Genomic DNA, 25,817 nt, shown 5'->3' on the forward strand with positions numbered 1-25,817 from the left:
AGGTGTACAGCCCCCTGGGGCCGGTATCCCGAGGTCGTGGGCGGAGCTCAGCCTCAAGCCAAGGCTGGATGCTCTTGCCCAAACCTCTGGGCCCCTTTGTGCCTCATTCTCCTCATTTACGGGTTGGAAGAGGGGGTCCTCTGGCCTGTTCAGCCTGAGCTTTTGGCTCATGACCCGAGGCCCTTAAAAACTAAAAGGCAAACAGACCTCTTTGAGAGCCAAGCCTTCAAGGAAGCCGACTGGATTTTCACACCACCCTGAGACATCAGCTTGTACCTCATTTTACAAGCGAAGAAGGCGGCCTAGAGCTGTAAATGCCTTGCATTTACCTCCTAGGTGTTAGAACCCAAGTTCTTTCTATGACACTGCCCTTATAGGAAGGATTTTAGCAGGGGAGAGAATGACATGCTAAATTCTCAAACTGGTTTGGTAGGAATGTAACTTGGGAGGCTACATCAAAACTTGAAGTTACAGCTTTTTGGCATTAAAACAACATGGAGGGATTCCTGGATGGCTCAGCGGTTGGGCGTCTGCCTTCGGCCCAGGGCGTGATCCTGGAGACCCAGGATCGAGCCCCATGTCGGGTTCCTTGCATGGAGCCTGCTTCTCCCTCTGCCTCTGTCTCTCTGTGTCTCTAATGAATAAAATTTTTAAATCTTAAAAAAAATAAAAACATAGAGAAGGATGCCCATTGCTGCATCACCCTCCAAAACAATAGACTCAAGTCACTGAGATGTCCATCAGTAGGGAAGTGGGAACTAAACTGTGATATATATAATAGAAAATGTTTAAAAAACGAAATATATCCCTGTATGCTGATGTGGAAGGAGCACTAACAGAAAAAAGCCAGGTGTCAACTGTATAGTATGTAAAAACAGAAATAAAAGAAACACTGTCCATACCAAAAAAAAAAAAAAACCCTTTTTGGAAAGATAAAAAATTATCAACCTAATACAGGGAGCGGGGCAGGGATAAGGTGGACATTTACTTCTTACTATGCATGGCAAGCATTAAAGATGTGGATAGGTTAGGCTATATGTGAATGAGATAGGTTTAGGATAGGTTAGTTGGGCAGCTGGCCTAAATGGCATGGGAGTAGACCTAGAAAGAAACTTCTGGCATTGATGACGAGTAATCTTAGTTGATCTAAAATGTTTGAATTGAACTCAAATCCAACCAGATTAGATAGAACTAGTTCTTATATTAAAAAAAAGAAAAAACCCTTGGAGGGATTTATTTCTGGTGAACAAAGAGGTTGGGGCAGGTCCAGTGGAGGTGTGGGAGAAGAAAGACAAAGCCACACTGGATAACAACATGAAAAGGACTTTTAGTCTGGAAGATCCAAGTAGCAGGAAGAACAGGGTGGGAAAGGTGGAAGAAACAGGAAGAAAAGGGTGGGAAAGCATCTAAGAAATTCTCTATTGGGGGGCGTGCCTGGATGGCTCAGTGGGTTGAGTGGCTGACTTGATTTCAGCTCAGGCCATGATCTTGGGGTCATGAGATTGAACCCTGCGTCAACCTCTACACTCAGCGTATAGTCTGCTGGAGATTCTTTCTCTTTCCCTCTGTCCCTCCTCTTGCTCACATTGCTCTCTTTCTAAATAAGTAAGTAAGTAAATAAATAAATTAATTAATTAAATAAGTAAATAAAATCTGAAAGAAATAAAAAAACAAGTTCCCTACTGGGATAATAGGCAGATAGGTTTCTGTGAACAGTGTCAGTCAACAACAAATGGTTATCTTTGCTCATTGTGTTATCATCAAACTTTTGGCTTAAGTGTAGTCCACCCAGGTTTTTGTCAGGGGTGGGAGTGATAGTTCTGGGATGGTGGTCTGGGAAGAGACCATTGTCCAGAGCCTGGTATACTGTACAGAAGTAGGAAGTGCCTCAGGGGTATAGACCAATGTGGGAGAATGTCAGCAACTGCCATTCCAGTAACAGGATGAGGATGTTCAGAAACATTGAACTGGCTACTGGTGGACCACTAAAAGTGTATTCAGGGGCACAGGTCATATCTCAGCAGTTAAAACTAGACATGCAGGGACCATCTCAGGTTAGAGTATAGGGGTGTGAAAATTAATAAAAAGAAACTTATTTAGGGACACCTGGGTGGCTCAGTCAGTTTAGCAACTGACTTGGTTTTGGCTCAGGTCCTAATCTCAGGGTCTTGGAACCAAGCCCCACCTCAGGCTCGGTGCCCAGAGTCTGCTTAAGATTCTCTCCTCCTCTCTATGCCCCTCCTCCCCCTTCTTAATAAAATAAAATAAAATAAAAAAATAAATAAATAAATAAAATCTTATTAAAAAAAAAAAAAAAAAACGCCAGGAAACTTTAGAATGGAAGCAGGAGGCCAGTAGGGGGAGCTCTCACACCCCACTCCTGGTGATCAACTGTAGACCCAATAGAACCAGAGGTACCTTGTAAATCCGTATTATTTTTACTGACTTGCCAGGTGGAAGAAAGATTTCCTCCTCTGTGGGCAACAGCGCAGCCAATGAAAAACCACTGTAGTTTGAACTCCCATTTTACTCCAATTGACCTTTTGTTTATAATAGCTTCCCCGTTTCCTATGTAAGAACTGTCCTCTCCTTTATTCTAGGGGTTTATTTATGGCTCTGCTGTAGTTTGTCCCAGATTAAAATACTCTTTTTTTTTTAAAAAAGGTTTTATTTATTCATGACAGGGAGAGAGAGAGGCAGAGACACAGGCAGAGGGAGAAGCAGGCTCCATGCAGGGAGCCCAATGCCGGACTCGACCCTGGGTCTCCAGGATCACACCCCGGGCTGTAGGTGGCGCCAAACCACTGGGCCACCGGGGCTGCCCAAAAATTCTCTATTCTTGAACAAACCCATTTTTGCTGATAAAAATCAGCAAAATCAGACTTATTTTGAAGGTTAACATTGGTTAAACACAAGGACTGGAATTTTTTTTAAGATTTTATTTATTTATTCATGAGAATACACAGAGAAGAGAGAGGAGGGGGGAGAGACACAGGAAGAGGGAGATGCAGGCTCCATGCAGGGAGCCCGACATGGGATTCGATCCCAGGTCTCCAGGATTGCTCCCCGGGCTGAAGGCGGCGCTAAACCACTGAGCCATCCAGGTTGCCCAGGACTGGAAGTTTGAATCCTAGTTCTGCCATATAATGATTTTGTGCTTTGGGTAAATTACTATGTCTTAGTTTTATTTGTAAAATGATCATACTTCACAGATTTGTTAGCACTTATGAGTGTCTGACTTACAGGTAAATGGTTTATGTGGAACTAATTTTTTTTTTTAAATATTTTATTTATTTGAGAGAGAGAGAGGAGAGAACACAAGCAGGGGAGTGACAGGCAGAGGGAGAGGGAGAAGCAGACTCCCCGCTGAGCAGGGAGCCCAATGCCCTGCTCAATCCCAGAACCCTGGGATCATGACCTGAGCGGAAGGCAGACACCTAACCTACTGACCCACCCAGGCGCCCCCTAAAATGTTTTTAAAAATCTAATAGTGACAGAATTGATGGAATCCTTTGACAAGACCTATATACTGAATGTGGAGATGAAGGAGAAAAGGAGTAAAGAATAAAAACAGGTTTCTAGCTTTGGGTAGCTGGATGGAAGGTGGTGTTCCTCAGGACAAAGGCTGGGGGAACTGGCAATGGAGGGCCAGAAGGATGGCAAGCCTATTAAAATGGTCACATGTGATAGCTTAGAAAGCAGAAAAAGTACACATTTGAAGGTGAAAAGCTTAGAAAACAAAATCTTAGTACCATGGTTACATTGTATTTGTCAAGAATGGACTGGGGAACCCCTCCCAATCAGCCTTACAAAGGACACTCCTCCTCTCTCAGGGTAGAAGGCCCTCAGTCTCTTTTTTTTTTTTTTTTTTGTATTTTTTTTTATTTATGATAGTCACAGAGAGAGAGAGAGAGAGAGGCAGAGACACAGGCAGAGGGAGAAGCAGGCTCCATGCACCAGGAGCCCGACGTGGGATTTGATCCCGGGTCTCTAGGATCGCACCCTGGGCCAAAGGCAGGTGCTAAACCACTGCGCCACCCAGGGATCCCAAGGCCCTCAGTCTCTAAACAGACCCCATCCCCGTGACATTTCATAATTGTTCGTGCAGTAACTTTATTCTCCCCTTTTGTTGAGTAGAAGTGTTTCCTGCAGTTTTCCTGTCCTATTCTACCATTGTAGCCCTGTTAAGGGCAGATCGTGACATATCCCAAGATTTTACCTCAATGCCTAGAACTTTTAGGCTGTCTCCTATAGTAGATAGATTTTCTTGGTAAAGGGAGGGTAAAATTAAATAATAACTGAGAGGGTGGCCTATGATAGTCATTAACGCTATGGACAAATATTCTCTTTCCCAAGCGAAAGGTAAGATTGCGGTTTCCAGGGGTGCCTGGGTGGCTCAGGGGTCGAGTGTCTGCCTTTGGCTCAGGTCGTGATCCTGGGATCAAGTTCTGCATCAGGAACCCGCAGGGTGCCTGCTTCTTCCTCTGCTTGTGTCTCTGCCTTTCTCTCTGTGTTTCTCAGGAATAAATGGATAAAATCTTAAAAAAAAAAAAAGAAAAGAAAAAGATTGTGATTCCCAGTCAGGTGAAGTTGGGCATAGCCCTGTGATTTGCTAGGTCCAATGATATGTAAACAGAAGTCACATGTGCCAAATTCCCATGAGTTTTAAAAGATAGTGTCCCTTTCATTAAACTGTCTTCTTGGCCCTGCTCCATAGTTGGGCTATGTTCAGTGACTGCTCTGTCCGCACAGGCCAGCTAGTGATTGGTAGTAGCAAGTTAAGTAAGAGATTAAGCCTTTAAGTCAATGAACTTTTTTTTTTTAATTTTTATTTATTTATGATAGTCAGAGAGAGAGAGAGAGAGAGAGAGAGAAAGAGAGGCAGAGACACAGGCAGAGGGAGAAGCAGGCTCCATGCACTGGGAGCCCGACGTGGGATTTGATCCGGGGACTCCAGGATCACGCCCTGGGCCGAAGGCAGGCGCTAAACCACTGAGCCACCCAGGGATCCCTGCTTTTTTTTTTTTTTTTTAAGATTTTATTTATATATTCATGAGAGATACACAGAAGCAGAGACATAATCAGAGGGAGAAGCAGGCTCCCTGTGGGGAGCCCGATGTGGTACTCCATCCCAGGACCCTGGGATCACACCCTGAGCCGAAGGCTCAACCATTGAGCCACCCAGGCACTACCATACTTTGCTTTAATATTTTTTAAAAACCAGTAAGTCGCAATATTTTTTTTTTTTTTAAGATTTATTTGAGAGAGAGCGAGCAAGCAGGAAGAGGGGGCTGTGGGAGAGAGAAGCCGACTCTACACTAAGCACAGTGCCTGATGTGGGGCTCAATCCCAGGACTCTAAGGTCATGGCCTGAAGTGAATTAAGAGTTGGAATTTTAACCAACTGAGCCACCCAGGCTTTTTTTTAAACTGATTTTTCCTTTTGGTTGTATGATCTATACTTTGCTCACTTATAATCTTTATATTGATATGAGCCAATATATGCAATTAAAAATTTTCTAGTAGCTACATTCAAAACAAGATAAAATTAATTTTAGTACATTTAGCTCAATATATCAAATATCAATATAATCCAGTATATGAAATTATCATTTATATGTAATCAAAAATTAGTGAGAGATCTTCTTACTAGATTTTTGATATCTGGTATTTTACACTAGCAGTATATATCAATTAAGGCACTAAGCTTTCAGAGGCTAAAGTGAAATAGTCCTCCAGAACAAAGCTTTAAGAGAAAAATATTTAGGGGTGCCTTGGTGGCTCAGCTGGTTAACTATCTGCCCTTGGCTCAGGTCATGATCCTCGGGTCCTGGGATCGGGCTCCCTGCTCAGTGGGGAGTCTGCTTCTTCCTCTCCCCTGCTCGTGTTTACTCTTTCTCTCTCTCAAATACATAAATAAAATCTCAAAGAAACAAAAATACTTAAGATATTTAATACTGCATATTTTAAATTTAAATACAAAATTAAAAAATTCAGATCCAGTAGTTCCAGCTACAAGATCAAGTATCAAGGCCTTAGCTCTCCTTCTGCTTAAAACCCCTTCCCTCAGGGGCACCTGGGTGGTTCAGTGGTGGAGCATCTGCCTTTGGCTCAGGTCATGATCCTGACGTCCTGGGATTGAGTCCTGTGCATCAGGCTCCCCCAGGGAGCCTGCTTCTCTCTTTGTCTCTCTTGAATAAATAAATAAAATCTTAAAACAACAACAAAACACCTTCCTCAGGGCAGCCCGGGTGGCTCAGCAGCTTAGTGCCGCCTTTGGCCCAGGGCCTGACCCTGGAGACCCGGGATGACTCGGGCTCTCTGCGTGGAGCCTGCCTCTCCCTCTGCCAATGTCTCTGCCTCTCTCTCTTTCTCTCTCTCTGTGTCTCTCATGAATAAATAAAGTCTTTAAAAAAAAAAAAAACAAAACCTTCCTCAGAGCTTTTCCTGATTGGCTGATTTAGGTCCCAGTAAAAATGTTGCTTCTTGCCACATCTTCCCTAATTCTGCCTTTATTTGATCTAATCATTTATCCCTTGGTGCTATTTTATTTAATTCACAGCCATCTATCACTTCACCACTTATTAATTGTTCATCTTTCCCGGAAGATGTAAACTTCACTTGGAGAGGCCCATCCATTAATCTCTAGAAAGCTGGCTGGCACATAGTTGGCTTACATTAAATACTTGTCAAATAAAAAAAAATTAAAAAAATCAGAGATGGCCTGGGTGGTTCAGTCAGTTAAGCATCTGCCTTCGGCTCAGGTCATGATCCTAGGGTCCTGGAACTGACTCTGGAGTCAAGCTCCTGCTCAGCGGGGAGCCTGCTTCTCCCTCTCTCTCTCTGCCCCCCATTCATGCTAGCTCTTCTCAAACAAAATCTTAAAAAAAACAAATAAAAGTTTTTAAAAATTAAAAAGTCAGTTTCTTGGTTATACTAGTCACATCTCAAGTGTTTGATAGCCATACATGGCTAGTGACTACCATTTGTGAGGCATCATGGATGTAGATTATCTTCTCTAATAAAAAAAAACTTCCGGGCAGCCCTGGTGGCACGGCGGTTTGGCGCCACCTGCAGCCTAGGGCGTGATCCTGGAGACCCGGGATCGAGTCCCAGGTTGGCTTCCCGGTGCATGGAGCCTGCTTCCCCCTCTGCCTGTCTCTGCCTCTCTCTGTGTGTCTCTCATGAATAAATAAATAAATAAAATCTTTAAAAAAAAAAAATTTCCCCCGGTATCTTATCTACTTACATTTCCTAATGTTTCTGAAACCTAAGTTGCTTGTTCTTTTTTTTTTCTAGCGATTGACCACAAGCATGGCAGGGAGTTGTGGGGGTGGTTGGGGCAGAGAAGGAGAGAATCCCAAGCAGGCTTCACATTCAGTGCTGAGCACAACATGAGGCTCAATCCCATAACCCAGAGATGGTGACCTAAGCTGAAATCAAGAGTCAGACTCTCAACCAACTGGGCGTCCCTGCCACCCAGGCACCCCAAAGTTGCTTATATTATTCTAACCAAAAGTTGAGATTTAACTGAAGCAGTGACTTTTAAAAGTATCCTGTATCAAGAAGAACCAAGGGATCCCTGGGTGGCGCAGCGGTTTGGCGTCTGCCTTTGGCCCAGGGTGCGATCCTGGAGACCCAGGATTGAGTCCCATGTCGGGCTCCTGGTGCATGGAGCCTGCTTCTCCCTCTGCCTGTGTCTCTGCCTCTCTATCATAAAAAAAAACCAAGCTACCATTTCACTCATGATCCTACTCTACAATTGTAATTTTCTGGCCTTGACCTATTTTTGAAATGTCATATATGTACATGTAGTGGTGCTATAAGAATTGATGCTATCTATGGGTAATCGTGCCCTGAAATCTGCCCACAAAAGACAAATATTTGGGAGAGCAAAACACCGATGTTGTCTTGTAAATACACACATAGATGTGCCAGTGAGCTGTGGTGGTTTTAAAAATACGTCCACAAACCCTTTGCCACACCACCCTTGAAGAGATGAAGCTTAATACTCCTCCATTTCAGTGGGCCTGACCCAGTGACTCATTTCTAACATAGAATATGGCACCCCAAAATGAGATTATTTTTTAAAAGATTTTATTTATTTGAGGGATGGAGAGCACAAGCAGGGGTAGAAGAGGGAGAGGGAGAAGCAGAATCCCTGCTGAGCATGGAGCCCAACAGGCTCCAACCCAAGCTGAAGTCCAATGTTCATCCAACTGAGACACCCCTCACCCCAAGATTAGGTTATTAAAAAGACTGTGGCTTCCATCTTGAATCACTAGTTCTAGGGAAACCCAGCTGCTAAGCTGTGAGCTGCCGTATGGAGACACCCACAGGGCAAGAAGGTGAAGGTCTCCATTCCAAAACCTAACAAGAAATCAAGGGCTTTCTTCACCCAATGGCCTCTGAAAAACTGAGGCCAGTCAATGACCAATTGAGTGGGCTGGGAAGAGGATCTTTCAGCCACAGTCAAGCCTTGAGAGGACTATAGCATGGGCTGATAGCCTGACTCTAATCTCAGAAGGGACCTTGGACCAGACCACTGAACTTAACTTCTTCCAGATTTCTGATCCACAGAAGCTGTGAGATGATGTTTATTGTTTTAGGCTGCTAGGCTTTGGAGCAGTGTGTTATGCAGTAATGGATAATTCATAAAAAGGCTTATAGTTTGGGATCCCTGGGTGGCGCAGTGGTTTGGCACCTGCCTTTGGTCCAGGGCACGATCCTGGAGACCCGGGATCGAGTCCCACGTCGGGCTCCCGGTGTATGGAGCCTGCTTCTCCCTCTGCCTGTGTCTCTGCCTCTCTCTCTATATCATAAATAAATAAAGAAAAAAATATTTTTTAAAAAAAGGCTTATAGTTTGAAAAAGCTCCTCTTCGCCAAATGAGTCAAAGATCAATTAAGATATTTGTTTTCTTAAGTAGCCCCAAACTACCATATCCAAATACCTGTTTCTAGAGATGATATTTACTAAAATGCCAGCATGATGCTACTGCTGAAACAACTTTTGAAATTAACCCTCAGTATGAATCTTACTCATTGGAATTTTGCTTAATGGTGCCAATTCACCATTAGTATTTGTTATTTGCAGTACATCTGTTGGCGAATAAGTAAAGTTTTTCATCATGCACCAAGCTTACGGCATGTTTCTAAAGTAAAAGACTGGTATAGGAAAAATGCCAAGAAAAATCCTGTTTTTATTTTATTTTTTTTTTTAAGATTTACTTATTTTACAGAGAGAGAAAGCATGAGCAAGATGGGCAGGAGAGGGAGAGTCCCAAGCTGACTGTGCTGAGCATGTAGTCCTGCTCATGGCTCGATCTCACAACCCTAACAGCATACCCTGAGCTGAAACCAAGAGTGGGACAGATGCTCAACCTACTGCACTATCCAAGAGCCCCAAATCCTAAGTATGTTTGATATAATATGCACAAATTAAGTACGTAGTCCTAAAATGACTACCTTGAATAATGGCACTAGTTTGAATGTGTAATTTCTGGAATTCTTCCTCCCCTGCAAGGTCAGTAACTTTATAGCTGTAGCTTATACGATGGGTATAGCAGACCAGATTTTTAGGAAACCATAACATACATTGGGAAGTTATTATTTGTGATATTTACATTACATTTTCTTTGGTATCAGCAGAAATGACCACTAGATGCCACTGTGTGTGTTTCTTTTTTAATTAAAAAAAAAAAAATGAAAGAACATTTTGGAAACAACGAAGTCAATTTTCACGTCATAATGAGCACCAAAGCAGAAATTGTTGGGTTAGGTCAATGAAGAACCAAGATCTTTTTTTCACTACACAGAAGTTTATTGTGAAAGTAAATGAAACATACAAACATACAGTATGGCTAATGGTGGCAAAAGCAATCTGATAGCTTAAGGCAAGTTTTAATGGAGATGAATTTAGAAAAGATGATGCAATGATGTAATTTTGTTTAAATACAGATTATGGAAAAATATCAAATTGCATCAATAACTTAATAAGAGTTTTCAAAGCCTGCACTATTGGAGAAAAGGGGCTCATGATCTTAATGCCAGCATTAAGATAGACAGAAGCAGCACTGTGCTGAATGACAGGAAAAATCGAGTATTTACAGAAGAATGGCGAAATGAACATTTAATAACATTTGATCTTAGTTATTGGTGGAATGAAAGCCCTTAGCTAGAAGTAATAGAGAAAAAAAATGTACCATCATTGTGTTATTAAAAAAATTAAGTGCAGAAGTCAAAAACCAAGGAGCTCTGTGATAAAATAACCTTAAAACACTTTAAGGGCCACTTAAAAGGCAATTGCCTCAGAGGAAATTAGGGCACTGAGTGTGTAAACATGTGAGCTGCACAACACTAAATACCAACCAAATTCATTCATAGTACTTAGTTACACAAGATCAGCATGGTCTTTTATGACGCATTATTGTTCATAACAATTTAAACACACTCTTTACCATGCATGACTTCAAATATATAACAAATATTTTTATTCTGAGATACAGGATGTGTCTATGAATTATAAGACCTATATACAATGAAAGTCACACCTCCCTCACAGTCAAGTATTTGTGTGTGTGTTTTAAATGCAATGACCTTATTCAGACTTCAGTTCCTTTTCTGAATTGACCATGTCAGTTTTTCAAACTCTTTAAAATAATGCCATTCTATTATGATAAAATACATTTTTGCAAAAATTCAGAAATGTAGTAACATTCAATGAATGTGACCATGAAAAATATTTGTAAGGAGGTGCCAAATAACTTAGCACTTTTTTTCCAGTCTTGTATTAAAAAAAAAAGTTGCCTTCAATTTGACAATGAGCCTATTTAAAAAATATTCTTATACTAATTCATCTCAAAAGGTTCTATTAATAGTCCTTTTGGAAAATACCATATATATAACCTGTGAGTTTTTTCCCAGAATAATTAATGAAGAAAATGTACCTCTGCACAGATGAACATTTTCTAAGACTAATCTTTCGTTACCCAGCAATGTTTTTACAAAAGCATGCATTATAAAATACACATAAAAGCAGCTATCTTAAACATGATTTTAATACAATATTACCTTGGTAGCTGATTCATCACTGTCTCCAGTTTAATATGCTGTTACATACATGAAGAAGCTCCAGTATCCCTTTTCTGACTTAAAAAAAAAAAAAAAAAAATCCCTGAATAAAACAGAAGCCAGCCTGCGACTTCTTTAGGCATTTCAGTAGAGTATTATTACCACCTATGGAGAATATCTCCACACAAACTCATGTTTACAGAACAGAATGTAAAACAGATTTGGGGCAGATTAGTTAACACCAATTAAAAAAATTTTATGTTTAAGGAAGAAAGAAAAAGGAGCTGATCAACATTTAAAAGGATACTGCAACTTTAACAACTGTAAACTTTGTGTTAAAGGCTGTGGCAGACAGCTCTATGCTACTAGGTTTTTAGCTTGTAAATAATGCAAACACATCAGCAGTTTAAAAATGCCATAAACTATAAAAACACAGAAATAAAACAAATAACCAAGAATGTTTATCTAAAATGAAGCTATGTAACCAACACATCTAAAATTCAAAAATAATTAGAACAACTGATTAGGGAAAAAACCCTCAGATAAAATTTAAATTTCTTGACTTGTTCTTAAATGACATAAACTTTTAAATTAAAATGGAGGAAAAAAAGAGCTTTACAAAAAAGTGGATAGTTTCAACTCACTAAAATAATGCCAACAAGGTAAGCTTGCATAGAAAAAAATTTCAAATTACTGGCTACATGCATACAAAATTAGAAATGCAGGTATTATATAATCATAGTGCAAAACCATGGCAGTTTGTGATGTCTTGTTACTGCCTAAGGTTGAGAAATAGACCGTAGTACCTCCAGTTATCACAGTTTCTGGTCTTTTAATGATTATTTCTGCCAACTAGAAACAATGTATATATGTAAAGATGGGTGGGCACATCTGCTGTGCTGCTAATTAACGAAGTTTGAGGTCATCACCACCACCTAAATTGGAACCAGGACTAGGGTCTTGTTGTCTTCTTGCCTGCAATGACAAAGTCATAATTGGGAGTCAAAACATATTTTGAAAATCAAAGTGCTAGATAAATAACGTATAAGACACAGCATCTTAAAAGAGTTTACAACTAAAAGGTTTTCAGCCAATATCTCCATATATAAGAGGAAAAAGAACAATTTAAATTACATATTAAATATTTTGCTGGGCACCTGGGTGGCTCAATTGGTTAAGGGTCTGCTTTTGGCTCAGGTCATGATTCCAGGTACTGAGATCGAGGCCCGCATCAGGCTCCCTGCTCAGTGCGGAGTCTGCTTCTCTCTTTCCTTCTGTGCCTCTGCCACTCCCCCTACTTATGCTCTCTCTCTCTCACTCTATCATATAAATAAAATATTTAAAACATATTTTGCTAAAATATATATATATATAAATATATATATATAAATAAATATATATATATATATATATATTGCTGAAGTTTCCATAAAAGAAGCCAAGAATAAAAAACTCATTATATTCAAAACAGAATTATCAAAATACATACTATATATAAAAGAACAGCAAATCTACATTTATAGTTTTTGGACTACAGGGTTAAACACATCATCCAGTCACCTTACAATTAAACGTTTTCTTTTAATAATAGCTCATATTTACTGAGTACCAACTATATGCTGGGCATTGTTCTAAGCACTTTCCATGAATGAACTAATTAAAACGCTATCAGCAACCTTAAAACATATGTACTACTGTTTATTTTACATAGTCACACAAAAGTATATAGTCTACTAATTGACTGAAAAATGTAGTAGTGAATTTCATCTTACAGAATGTCATCTATGCCAAACAAGTTTTCACTAAAAATCTCTACCTCATGTAATAAAATCATTACTATGAATAAAGTATTATCTCAAAAGCAAAAATGAATGTTCTCAGAGCTTCCACCAAGAACCAACACCTCAGGGACGCCACCATCTAAGAGCAAGAATAATAAACAGAATTTTAACTGCTTAGAAAAGACCAGGTTCTATTTCTGCAATGTAGAAATAATGGACATGACTGTACTTTACAAATACCTTTATACAATTGCATAAATATGGAGGGAAAAAAAAAAGACCTGGAGTACAACATGAAAATTTGTTATTTAAAAATTCCAATTCTTTTTTTTTTTTAAGATTTTATTTATTTATAAGAGCAAGAGAGCATGAGCATGAGCCCGACATGGGGCTCAATCCCATGACTCTGGGATCATGACCTGCTGAAGGCAGATGCCCAAAAGACTGAGCCACCCAGGTGCCCCAAGAAGTGCAATTCTTAAAAAACAAACCCTCCTCCCAAAAACCCAAATGCAATTTTTTGTTAAAGATTTTATTTATTTACTCATGAGAGAGAGAGAGAGAGAGACAGAGACAGAGAAAGAAGCAGAGACACAGGCAGAGGGAGAAGCAGGCTCCATGCAGGGAGCCCGACGTGGGACTCAATCCCGGGTCCCCAGGATCAGGCCCTGGGCCGAAGGTGGCGCTAAACCGCTGAGCCACCCGGGCTGTCCCACATTTATTTATTAAGAATTGCATTTGGGGGCTTCTCTCTCTCTGATGAATAAATAAAATCTTTTAAATAAGCAAATAAATAAAGAAACAAATAAATGTGGATAAAATATCTAAATAAGATGCAAAACTGGGGGAAAAATTATAGTACTGATCCACTTACATACCCAGAAGTAGTTTTACAACAATATTAATAACTAAGAGGTTTGACAATTATAAACACTGAGGCTTTCAAGTTTCACTTTAGAATAAACATTTCTAGTTAAACTAATGATGGCAAATTCCTTAATAGGGAATATCTAACAACTAACGGGTCCTGTGTGACACTCTCTGCTACATAAAGTTTTTAATGTAAACTAGTGCCCCTTTGGTCACTAATACATACAGTATTAACTCTCAGTCTCTTTCACAAATTCCAGTGCATGTTTCTTCCATATGCTTTCTTTAGTAACTGTAAATGTGAGTTGAGCACAAGCATCTGATTGTATACAGAACCTGATTCCTTCAGCAATGATTTTCCTAGGTTAGACAATGGTGAGTCCATTTTACCAGTAGTTCAGGCAAAAAAGCTTGAGGTCACCCTAATATCTCCTTCTTGTACACTCCATGATAGGCTCTCACAGTCCTCCATTGACTATGTCCTTTTTTTTTTTTTTTCATTGACTATATCCTGAATCTACTTCTGGCTGCCTCTACCCCTCTTATCCTAGTCCATGCCACCACCATTCTTCATCTAGCTCTTGTCTGTAGTCACTTCTGATACATACCAGTAATTGAGACCACCCTGAAATTACCTGTGCAATCTTTAGCTAATGGAATCATGCATTATAGTCACCAATTGATTCTTCATTGTCTGTGTCAGTTTTTGGAAACAAATCTACCCCAAAATTGAACATACTGGTTTCACTTCTTAAGATCTAACACAGTTGTTACAGAAAGAGCATTGTAGACCTTCAAAGAAACATCTCAACAAGTCACACCTGCACTGCATGATCAAGTTTAGTCAGAAGCTCCAGTAATGTCATCATTTCTCAAGAGCATTACGTTATTTAGATAGAAAGTACACTGCCTTGTTCACTTTCAAACAAATCAAATCAAACTCAACACTAACTTCTGTTGTCTTATAAATTTTGATACATTCCTCTAGCAGATTTTTAAAAAATTTTTATTTATTTATGATAGTCAGAGAGAGAGAGAGAGGCAGAGACATAGGCAGAGGGAGAAGCAGGCTTCATGCACTGGGAGCCCGACGTGGGATTTGATCCCGGGTCTCCGGGATCGCACCCTGGGCCAAAGGCAGGCGCTAAACCGCTGCGCCACCCAGGGATCCCTAGATTTTCACTATTTTTATTAGCATATGGCTTATTAAATTTTAGCATATTTATTTCAATTAACTAGTCATGTTAAAGTTATGCTGCATGGTACAGACTGAAAAAGCTATGGAATGCATATTCAGCAAAAAACCAAAAAAACCAAACAACCCAGCAACCCCAAAACAAAAAACCAATTTAAGGTCTATACAGAATCAATGCTAAATGTAGTGTAAGGGCAGATCAATTCTGCAAAATCAGAGATGGTGATATAAGCATCTGGATTCAGTCAATGAAGGTTAGAAAGGGGCTGAGCAATGAAGAAACACTGAGAAAAATCAATCCTAATTATATATTTACAAATCACTATTAACCTACCAACAATACTTGGTCAAAAGGATATTTCAGCTTTTGTCTTAGGAGTAATTTTCAAATTAGTTTTATAATAATAGGATGAATTCAAATGAGTGACAGTGTTCATCAGCAGCTAGAGTTCTCCCTTCTGCTCATAGCTGTGCACAAGTTCCCATGGGTTTATTATTTTTTTAAAAATATAGTTTGGTGAAGGCATGGAGAGGAGTAAAGCTTATCTACTTGTGTTTGTGGTTTATTTACACTGTAAAGAAGAATCAGGAAGATGTAAGGGAAGACACTGTGAAGGAAAAACAAAAATAGGACAAATGAGAGCTGAGGAAGTCAAGAGAGTATGAGAGCTGAAGGGAGAGGAATAAGAGAGCTGGGAGACTGGAAGGAAATTTCTTGTTCAGAGGTTAGATGTACAGGCTGTCACATGAAAGAAACAAATAGAAACAGACTGAGGTTCAGTGAAATAGCTTCCACAGGACTGGAATTCAACAACTGAATGAGCTTTCTCATGAGAGCTAGATGTTTTAGAAGGAATTCTATGAGTAATCAGCTACACTAGATGGTGGCTTAAGAAACTCTCTAAACTCAATTATTATAAAAGCATAAAGTTCATAATTTCTAGTTTCTTTTCCACTGTCAATCCACATGGGTCCTTGATTTTTATTAACAACTATTTCAGAATAGGGGTTTAATATAAAGCAGATACCCACAAGCCTGTTCAGAATACAAATCTGTTTTTAATATTTATAGAGAATTAATCTAGACATTTTATTACAGACTTCTTACTACCAGTTGCTCCTGTTCTCTTCCTTTCAATATACCAGAATGTCCAGAAAGATGGCAAATCCAGTTTTGAGGAGGCAGACATGAGATGAGCCCAAAATGGAGTGACAATAAACAGTCACCAGGCACTGAGTTTTCCCTACTGGTCAGGACTGTGCAGAAGTAACCAAAAGCAGGGATTCCCAAATGAAAATGAATAAAATTTCTTGGTTGACTTCCATTCTTTTTTATCAAGATTATCAAATCGCTGAAAACTCTTCATGAGAAAATGCCCTAATACTTAAAAATAGCTCCAACTGAGTGTATACTATGTTCACATACTGTGCTTACTACTTCATGTCTGATACTTGACTAAACGTCAGAGCACAGAATTACAGAATTTTAGAGCAGCAAAGTATGTTAGAGATTTAGTTCAACTCTAATCTTACAAACTGGGAGCCTGAAACCACAGGTTAAGTGATTCCCCAAGGTTTTATCATTAGCTGCTCCCAAATGCTAAAGCTGGAGGAGTCACTAGACAGAAATTTTAAGTCCTAATACGAGAGAAGGAAGTGTACTTTCCCCATATGCAAAAGGGTAAACCAGGTCAGCAGACAATCATAAACACCTGTCAGGTAAGGAGATTGCAAGAGCTCGTCTAATGGGCATGTCAAAAAATATAGTTCTTATAAAGTACACAACTTCAGGAAAACTTTACATATAAAGTGACGTTTCAAAATAAAAGAGATAGGGATCCCTGGGTGGCTCAGCGGTTTAGCGCCTGCCTTTGGCCCAGGGCGTGATCCTGGAGACCCGGGATCAAGTCCCATGTCCGGCTCCCTGCACGGAGCCTGCTTCTCCCTCTGCCTGTGTCTCTGCCCCTCTCTTTCTCTGTGTCTATTGTGAGTGAATAAATAAAATCTTAAAAAAAAAAAAAGTCTTAAAAGAGATAGTGGAAATAATCTACATTTCTAGGTGCAGACTGGGATGGCTCTACCACTTTAGCTGTATGATCTTAGATAAGTTTCTTACTTTTTTTCAGCCTCAGTGGTATAAAACAAATACTGTGATGAATACTGCCTGACACATAGTAAGCACGCTGTCACAACAAACCTGCTCATCACTTTCCAGTTATCTGTATGAACATATCGGGACACCTGGGTGGCTTGGTGGTTGGGCATCTGCCTTTGGCTCAGGGCATGATCCTGGGGTCCCAGGATCGAGTCCCGCATCGGGCTCCCTGCATGGAGCCTGCTTCTCCCTCTGCCTGTGTCTCTGCCTCTCTCTCTCTCTCTGTCTCTCATGAATAAACTTAAAAATCTTTATGAACATTAGACATGTTAAAAAAAAAAAACTTGTATCCTGCCAATAAGATAATTTTAAAAAACTAAAACATAAGGTTAGAATAAAATAAATTTTAGTGAAGCTTGTATCTCCTATGATAGAGACCAAAGACTTCATTTTTAAAGATTTGAGAGAGAGAGTGAAGGGGGAGAGAAGAAGCAGGGAAGCAGCAGAGGGAGAGGGAGGGCAGGCTCTCCACTGAGCACAGAGCCCTGTAGGGCTTGATCCCAGGACCCTGATATCATGACCTGAGTTGAAGGCAGATGCTTAACCAACTGAGTGAGCCATTAGGTGCCTCACAAAGACTCTCTTTCTCTCCTAGTACGGGAGAAGATCTAGTATCCTCTTCCTCTCTCTTCAATCCTATTCCTGTTTCACTCTTATCTACTGCCTTTACCTAAAAGACGTTAGGAAGGCACAGTATAGACCGACTTTTACGTTAATTTGTCCTTACACAAAAATGAGTGTTGGTACAGTTAAAGTGATTTGAAAACTGAAGTCTGCAGGAATTTAAAATAGTGGCTGAGATTTTTTCTTGGACCACACAGAATCGAAGGCTCCGAAAACATACAAAACACAAATACAAAAACCACATAAAGCCTTTGCCTGTTTTATTTCCAAATAGTTTCCACCTAAAATTCTCCTATGATTTATGGAATTGTATTAAAACTGCCTATAGTAAAATAAGCAATAATTATTTACCCATTCTCTGACATTAAAGACAAGAATTTATTTGCTAACACTTTATAAACTAACCAGATGAAAGCATTTTCTACATAATGACAAAGAAAATCTCTTTCAGCACCCTGTCACCATGTAGCTGAATTAAGAGCTAACAGTACGATGGTACAGTTTTAGAAAGAGGCCAATCAAGTTGAAGGCAGTCTCTAGACACAGAGAGTGTACATGAGTTGCTATCTAACAGGTAACAGAGGCATCTTTCCAATATATTTATGACCAGAGCACTCGTTCTGTCCTTTACTAACCTCAATCTTCTTTCACAAAATCCCAGAGTAAGCCATTTGAATTAGTTATACAGATATGTGACCTGAAGAGAAATGTCGTAACATGTTAACATTTTCAAATCATGGAAGGAATCTCAGGTAAAAAGGCACCTGGCTACTACTACATGGGAAGAGACAACAATGGGCAGGCACTTCATAGAAGACATGCTTGTGATTATTTTTTCTTTTTAATGTCTAATTTTAATTAAAATATAGACTAGTGCCCCAATCATAAATGTGTAACTCGATGAGTTTCCCATTAAATGAATATGCCCATGTAACCCAGATAAAGAAACAGAACATTACCCAAACTCGGGAAGTTCCGCTTGTGCTCTCTCTTCCTAGTCACTACTAACCCCCCCTGGGTAACTGCTGCCTCTACCTCCAGCAGAACCCAGAAAAATTCAAAACCCTTTACTGTTGTTAAAAACCAAACAACCAACACCAGAATATAATGTATCTTGGCAAAATATCTCTGACTTTCACAGTCTACAGTTAGGATATGCCTGTCTTTACTGCCACTCCAGACAGACTGTGAGCCAAAGTGAAAAAAGAGGAAGTGAGCCCATCTAAGAGATACTGCGCTGGCAGCAACCTGGGAGGTAGGGCCTTAAGCCCTGGTTTTACAGATGAGGCTCACGAGGATAAGTAATTTTCCTAATGTCACAATGCAACAAGAGAGCCAGGATTCAAAACCAGAGAAATCTATTACAAACCTCATGCTCATCCTACTACATCAAAGATTCTCTTTAAATTTTAGTTTGTCAACATTAGTACCCATCACCCAGTTACCCCATTCCCCTGCCCACCTCCCCTTCTGCAACCCTCTGTTTCCCAGAGTCAGGAGTCTCTCACAGTTTGTCTCCCTCTAATTTTTCCCACTCAGTTCCCCTCCTTTCCCTTATAATCCCTTCACTGTTTCTTATATTCCACATACAAGTGAAACCATATGATGATTGTCCTTCTCTGACTGACTGACTGACTTCACTCAACATCATTCCCTCAGTTCCATCCACGCTGAAGCACACATCAAAGGTTCTTCACAGTTACATTCTGCCAGATACTGGGTTCCATGAAAACACTCCAGGGACTACAGAAGAAAATCGGAGTAATTCCCACCCCTGCTTCACCTAGAGCAGTGCTCTATCATATATATTGGGGTTCTCTACAAAATTTCACACAAAGGATTTCACATTTTTAGAAACAGGCCATAAGCCAGAAGACAGATAGCAAGTTCCAGAATCTTCTAGTTCCATCATTTTCTATTAACACTAAAAACATATTTTCTTTCTTTTCTAAACATGTAATAGATGCACAGGATACAAAATTCAAAAGGTCTAAAAGATAACATGAAAAGTAATCATCCTCCCATGTGGCTCCAGGATACTCGATTCCCCTGCAGTTTTCAGTTAGTTTCCTACATATCCTATTAAAGAGACACGGTGCACATTCAAGCAAATATGTGCATGAATTCCTTTTAAAAGAATACCCAAAGGGCAAAGATATCATACATAGTGTTCTGTACCTTTTGCACACCATTTTGTTGTCACCAAAGATTTAACAGTATTTGGACAATGTAACTAAAACAATGTTTCTTCATTTCACTATAGTCTTTCACTTGCCAAATTAATGATAAGCTGCTATCATCTCTGAAAGGTAAAGAAACATATCAAACTACTAAAATAACCTTTTTTCCAGAAAATCAGAAAAAGAAAATGCTAAATCTTACCATGAATGATAGACTGAAAACTTTCTAAATTTTACACATGCTCAGGGAGTTTTATAACTGATTTCAGGTAAAAAGACACTGGCACAAATCAAAACTCTTAGTAACCTTAAGCTTACATGTGTATTAAATGCTCAAGAGCATCAGCATTACAAATTTAGCACTGCAGGGCTAGGGGCCTCAGAGGTTATCCAAACAGGGGTGGGACATCCCTAAGCCACTGTGCTGCCAGGATCTCAAGCTTCCAAGGACCATTTACTGGGTTACTGCCACCCACGAGTTACCACTGCTCCTCAGCCTTCATCTCCAGTCAGGCACCAGGACCACCCACTGGAATCATTATTATTCTTTTTTGCCTCAGCTTTTCCTTTTCCAGGCAAAACGGTTTCTAACCTCTTCTGGCAGGTTTTATTTTTCAACTTAATCATCTTTATGGGTGATGTGGAAATTCATTTCCCAGTGCTAGGCTATATTTGTAGAGGAGTTTTGGTTAGGAAACTGATTTAAGTCTTCACTCTTCTTTCCATTAACCAAACACTTGAAAGAAAGCAAGTCAGTTAATTTTTCTGAGTCTCAGGTTCCTCAACTATAATAAGAATGTTAGAGTATATGACATAATGTCTTTTGTAGATGTTTGAATTATGGGGGTGGGAGAGGGAATGGACAATAATTTTCTCTAATGTTCTCCTTTTAGGAAAAAGAAGGTAAACTGTAAGAAAATAAGCTGATTAGGAATTTGTTGTGGATTTAAAAAATTTTTTTTTAAAGATTTATTTATTTATTTTGAGAGTGAGAGAAAGTGCAGTGGGAAGGGGCAGAGGAAGAGGGTCCCAAACAGACTCTGTGCTGGGCGGGGAGCCCGAAAGTAGGGCTCAATCTCACAATACCAAGATCATGACCTGAGCTGAAACCAAGAGTTGGTTGCTTAACCGACTGTGTTACCCAGGCACACCATTATGGATTTTTTTTTAAAGGGAAGCAAAATATACATGCACCAAAAGTACCAAAAGATATGCATACCCAAAACTCCTGTAAGTGACTGCCAGTGCAAGCTCTGGACTCAGATCCCAGCCCAATTTTGTAGATGACAGTTCTCTACAAGAACTGATGTTATAAATTATTGCCTCAAGAGACTATGGGATCTTAAATCATTGATGACAATCCAATCATTTTTTTCTATGCTCCAGGTCATAATGCAGCGAAAGTGCCCTGACAGACTTTAGAGAACTAAAAGGATGTTCTTAGCCAGATAATTCAATTAACTGGAACCAGCATGGCGTGGTAGAGCTTTTAGTGCTCAAGAAGTACTTTAGAGCTATTATTTACTGTGGGCATACACAAGCCAATCACCATACTAAGTGCTTTTACAAGCACTTTCCCATTTAATTCTCACAATTTCTATGAGAAAACAAGCTTAAGAGAGACTAGCAAGTGATGGACCCAGAGTCTCTACCAGGCCTGACTACAGAAGCCATGCTCTCAAATCACTGACATAAAACCCACTGGAAAACTATCTAAGCAACAAATTATTTAACACCTCTCTCAACAATGTTTTTGTTCATTCACAATATAAACATACATACAGATATACTCAACACCAGAATATTTTTCAAGTACCATATTTGTAAGAATAATCAAGCTAGCATTTAAGACAATTCTTAGTGTCAACTAATCTACATTTTTTAAAGCAAAATATAGGCAAAAACTTAAATAATTGTTCCATTAATTATCAAAGTTATTTTTCAAATATAATGGAGCTGAAAAGCACTTTTCATAAAACAATTCTTACATTCATTTAAAGCCATATTGGCTTGTTCCAGAAAGAGTGACCAATCATGTTCTCAGACACAACAAGGTCTCTTAGTGCTTTGTGCCATTGCATATAGTGTTTTTTCTGCCCAGAATGCTTTCCCTAGCTTGTCCAGAGGGCAAACTCCCACTCTTCCTTCAAATCCTTGCAATAGTATTCTCCTGTGAATTCCTCAGGCAGAGGCACATGTAAGCACTCAATCCTCTACACTGCCACTGTCCACTATCATACTTCTGAACCTCCATTATGTATGGCTACTGCTACAGTAGTCTCCAAATATGTGTTTATATATCTATTTTCCCTGAAGACTGACAGTGTTCAAGACCAGAAACCATAATTTTTTCTTTCTTTCTTTTAGAGAGAGAGAGAGAGAGAGAGAGAGAGAGAGCGCAAGAGCGAGCAAGTGGCGGGGGCAGGGGGAAAGGGAGAGAATTTTAAGCAGGCTTCAAACCCAGCATGTAGCTCAACAGGGCGCTCCATCCTATGACCCTGAGGTCATGACCTGAGCTGAAATCAAGGCACCCAGACACCCCTGTGCATTTCATCTATATATTTACCAGTCCCTGGTGCAGAATCCAGCACAAAATAGTTGAGGTTCATTATTTAAAACTTACCTAATATATAAGCCAATAAATCATAAACATTTAAAACCTTTCCAAAGACCATTAGCATGTATTATACTACTTTAACTAAATTCTAGTCTACACTCTAACTCTAGCTTTCAGACAGCTAGGGTAAGAACTGTTTTCTGAAGATCTCCATTTGATAACTAAACACAATGTACAAAACACTGTGGTGGGTAATGTGAGAGTTAAAAAATTCCCCATCTCATTGGGAATCTATAATAGAGGACAGACATGTTTTTAATTGTTTCAACATATTGTTCAGGAAGAACAATAACAGAAATAAGTGCTCTGGAAACTACAAAGTGGAAGGGCTAATAACAAGTAGGCTGGAGAAGGGACTGACATTATATTTAACCTGGGTTTTAACAAATGGGTAGAAAGGTACATTATCAGGGAACAAACAGCATGAAGAAAAAGGTTCAGAAGCATAAGGTAAATGCATATATATATTTATAAACTTACTACTACGTATACAAGCCTTCCAAAAGAAAATGTCATGGGAAGTCTAATCATAAGAATTGAAAAGCTTCAAAGAAAACAAATGCATTGTATAATATCCCTCCTGTCTCTTTTCCTAGCTAAAAAGTACTACATTCTTGGGGGCACCATCAGTTGCTCTCAGCCTATTAGATTAATTCACTCACTGACAAAGGGAAAACTCAATCATTAAGAGATAATTTTATTTTATACACTAACTACTAAGCAGACTCGATTTTTTTCATTCATTCTAAAAATATATTGTCACACAGAGGGATACATACACACGAAATAACACCAATAATAGCAGGTACACCTACTCAGTGCCACACACTCAAGAGGTGTTTTCACATGTATCTGCTTATTTAATCCTTACAATAACCTTATGAGATAGGGACAATTATTAGCCTCATTTTATCAATGAGGAGACTCAGCCACAGGAAGATGAAATAAGTTGTTCAAGATGACAAAGTAAGTGGCAAAGCCAGATTTAGATCTTGCAGTCTGGCTCTAGTGTCTGGGCTCTTCACCACTATCTCTCTGTACACACACATACACTTTTGTGTTAACTTAAATAATAGTGTACATATAATTTTATACATGGAAAACCCACCAATTTTCTGTCATTAAAATACTGATTAAAAATTTTTTTAATGTGTTAAAATACATAAAACATAAAAATTACCATCTCAATCATTTCTTTTTTTTTTTTTTTTTCTAAATCTTATTTATTTATTCGTGAGAGACAAGAGAGAGAGGCAGAGGGAGAAGCAGGCTCCCTGCAGGGAGTCTGATGTAGGGCTCCATCCCAGGATCATGATGTGACCCAAAGGCAGACACTGAACCACTGAGCCACCCAGGCACCCTACCATCTCAACCATTTCTAAGTGTACAGTTCAGTAGTATTAAATACATTTACAATGTTGTGCAACCAATCTGCAGAACTCTTTTTAATGCCTAGAAATTATTCTATTTAGTTCATGTATTATAATTATATTTTAATTCTATTTCTTTTCATTATTGAATATGAATGTGTGCTTTTCCTATTTCTTCTTGTGTGAAATGTTCATGTTGATAATCAAGCTTATAAACTTGGAGCATACATTAACATTTGACAATATCCTTTTCAAACACAGTAGTTCTCGTCTTGATTATTTTATTTTGTTAAGGCATACTTTTTGTAGAAATTGGATTTTTGAACAATGTATAAATACTTTAAATATTAATTGTAAAATTAAAGTCTGCTTAAAGTAAGGTACAACTTTACATAGAAAAAAAATCACGTCAATTAAAAGTCATATCAAATTTAAACATTGGGCAAACCTTCCATGTTGAAGACTGAAATAGGGATGGGTAATAAAACTAAAAAGACACAAGGAAGTGATTACTGTAAAAAATGAGGTAATAGCAATACTTTTGAGGGAAGGGAGAAGGTCATAATTAGATGCCCACATGGAGGGCGCTGTGAAGGTAGCTGTCAAAATTTGATTTTTTTGATCTGGATAGTAGTTATTAGGGTGTTAGCCTTATAATAATTAAGTTACATATTTCTTTGGTGAGGATTTTTACCTCTGTACCATAAAAAAGTTAAAAGAAAAATGGATTAGGTTAATTCTATTCTTTGACTAGTTTAAAAATATTAAATTTTCCTCTAGTAAAAGAGAATACACAAATGGCTGAACATTACACTGTTATCAAATCAAGACAAGCATTCATTAAAAAATGTAAAGTAATATTATTTCCAAAGAGTTTTAATAATGTTCTAAAAATATGTATTCTATGATAACATAAAGTAATTTTTACAAATAACCAAGACAAAAAAAGAGAAAAGATATTTGGATCAATGAATTAAGAGAATATATACATGACCGACAGTAAATGATTTTTTATGAGGATCAATAAATGATGAATTCACATACAACTTAAAATTAAGACCAAAGTCTCTTTATAGCAATTACATTTAATAAACACAAAGACATAGTTTAACTTTTGACAAACAAAAGACAAAATTAAACTATTTATAAAAAACATTATGCACAAACATGACAAAGAGAGCCTGAGAGGTTGGGGGAAAGTACTAACCAGTTACTGCCAGCAGCTGTGAAACTCTCACCTCCATTTCCTCCCGATGAGACCTGTCTCTGTCTTCAAATTCACGCGTCCTTCTCCGAGCCTCTTCAAAGGCCTGTTGTGCTAATGCATCCTCCTGCTGTCAGAATACATGAAAAGGATATTTGACTTTGGGTTTAGAATAAAAACTCAATTTGACAGTGTTTGTTTCTTGGAGGAAATAAATAGCAAAGTATTTCTCTAAATATCAAAACCATTTAAAAAAGCCAACGTTGGAGTCACTTTTTAAAAAAAACTTCAGTTTTTTCATGTTTGATATTACATTTTGGATATAGGACCTGTGGCTCAATCATATTCTAATAATTGAAAATGTTCTTCCCTTTCTTTACCTCATCCTATTTACCAAAATAAAATCTTGTACTAGTCAATAATTAAGCCAGAAGTTCAAGAAAAAAAAGTTCGTAGATACTTCTATAATTTGGGCACAAGACAGGCCAGGCCCGGCCCTCTAATTATGACACTAAAGCCAGAAATATATAAAAGAGAATATTAACAGAATTTATTAATATAAATGTTAGAAACTGATGAACAGAAAGTAAATACAAGTCCAAGGGATATTAGGGATATTATCAAGAAAAAATATTTGTAACATATAACAAATCTATCCTAATCCCTTCCCAATCAATAATGATCTGCACATGAAGAAAATCCAGATACCTCAAATTCACTATGCCTAAGGGACAACTAATTTAAACTTTC

The 25,817-nt window shown here is 38.7% G+C and overlaps 1 protein-coding gene across 2 annotated transcripts in view; it reads right to left on the reverse strand.

Moving 5' to 3' along the window:
* Positions 1-9,799: 9,799 nt before the first annotated feature.
* CBFB (core-binding factor subunit beta) overlaps positions 9,800-25,817 on the reverse strand; it is a 58,030-nt gene continuing 42,012 nt past the window's right edge. The window contains exons 5-6 of one of the 2 annotated variants that reach the window (XM_026011447.2): positions 25,102-25,197; positions 9,800-12,046 (exon numbers count right to left, since the gene is read on the reverse strand). In XM_026011447.2, the coding sequence (XP_025867232.1) occupies positions 11,978-12,046; positions 25,102-25,197 (165 nt within the window). In that variant the 3' untranslated portion in view covers positions 9,800-11,977. Of the gene's footprint in view, positions 12,047-25,070; positions 25,198-25,817 lie in introns of both variants that reach the window. The other variant, XM_026011448.2, reaches the window with a different exon arrangement.

The sequence above is a fragment of the Vulpes vulpes genome, chromosome 12, assembly GCF_048418805.1.
Source record: "Vulpes vulpes isolate BD-2025 chromosome 12, VulVul3, whole genome shotgun sequence".
NCBI lineage: Eukaryota > Metazoa > Chordata > Mammalia > Carnivora > Canidae > Vulpes > Vulpes vulpes.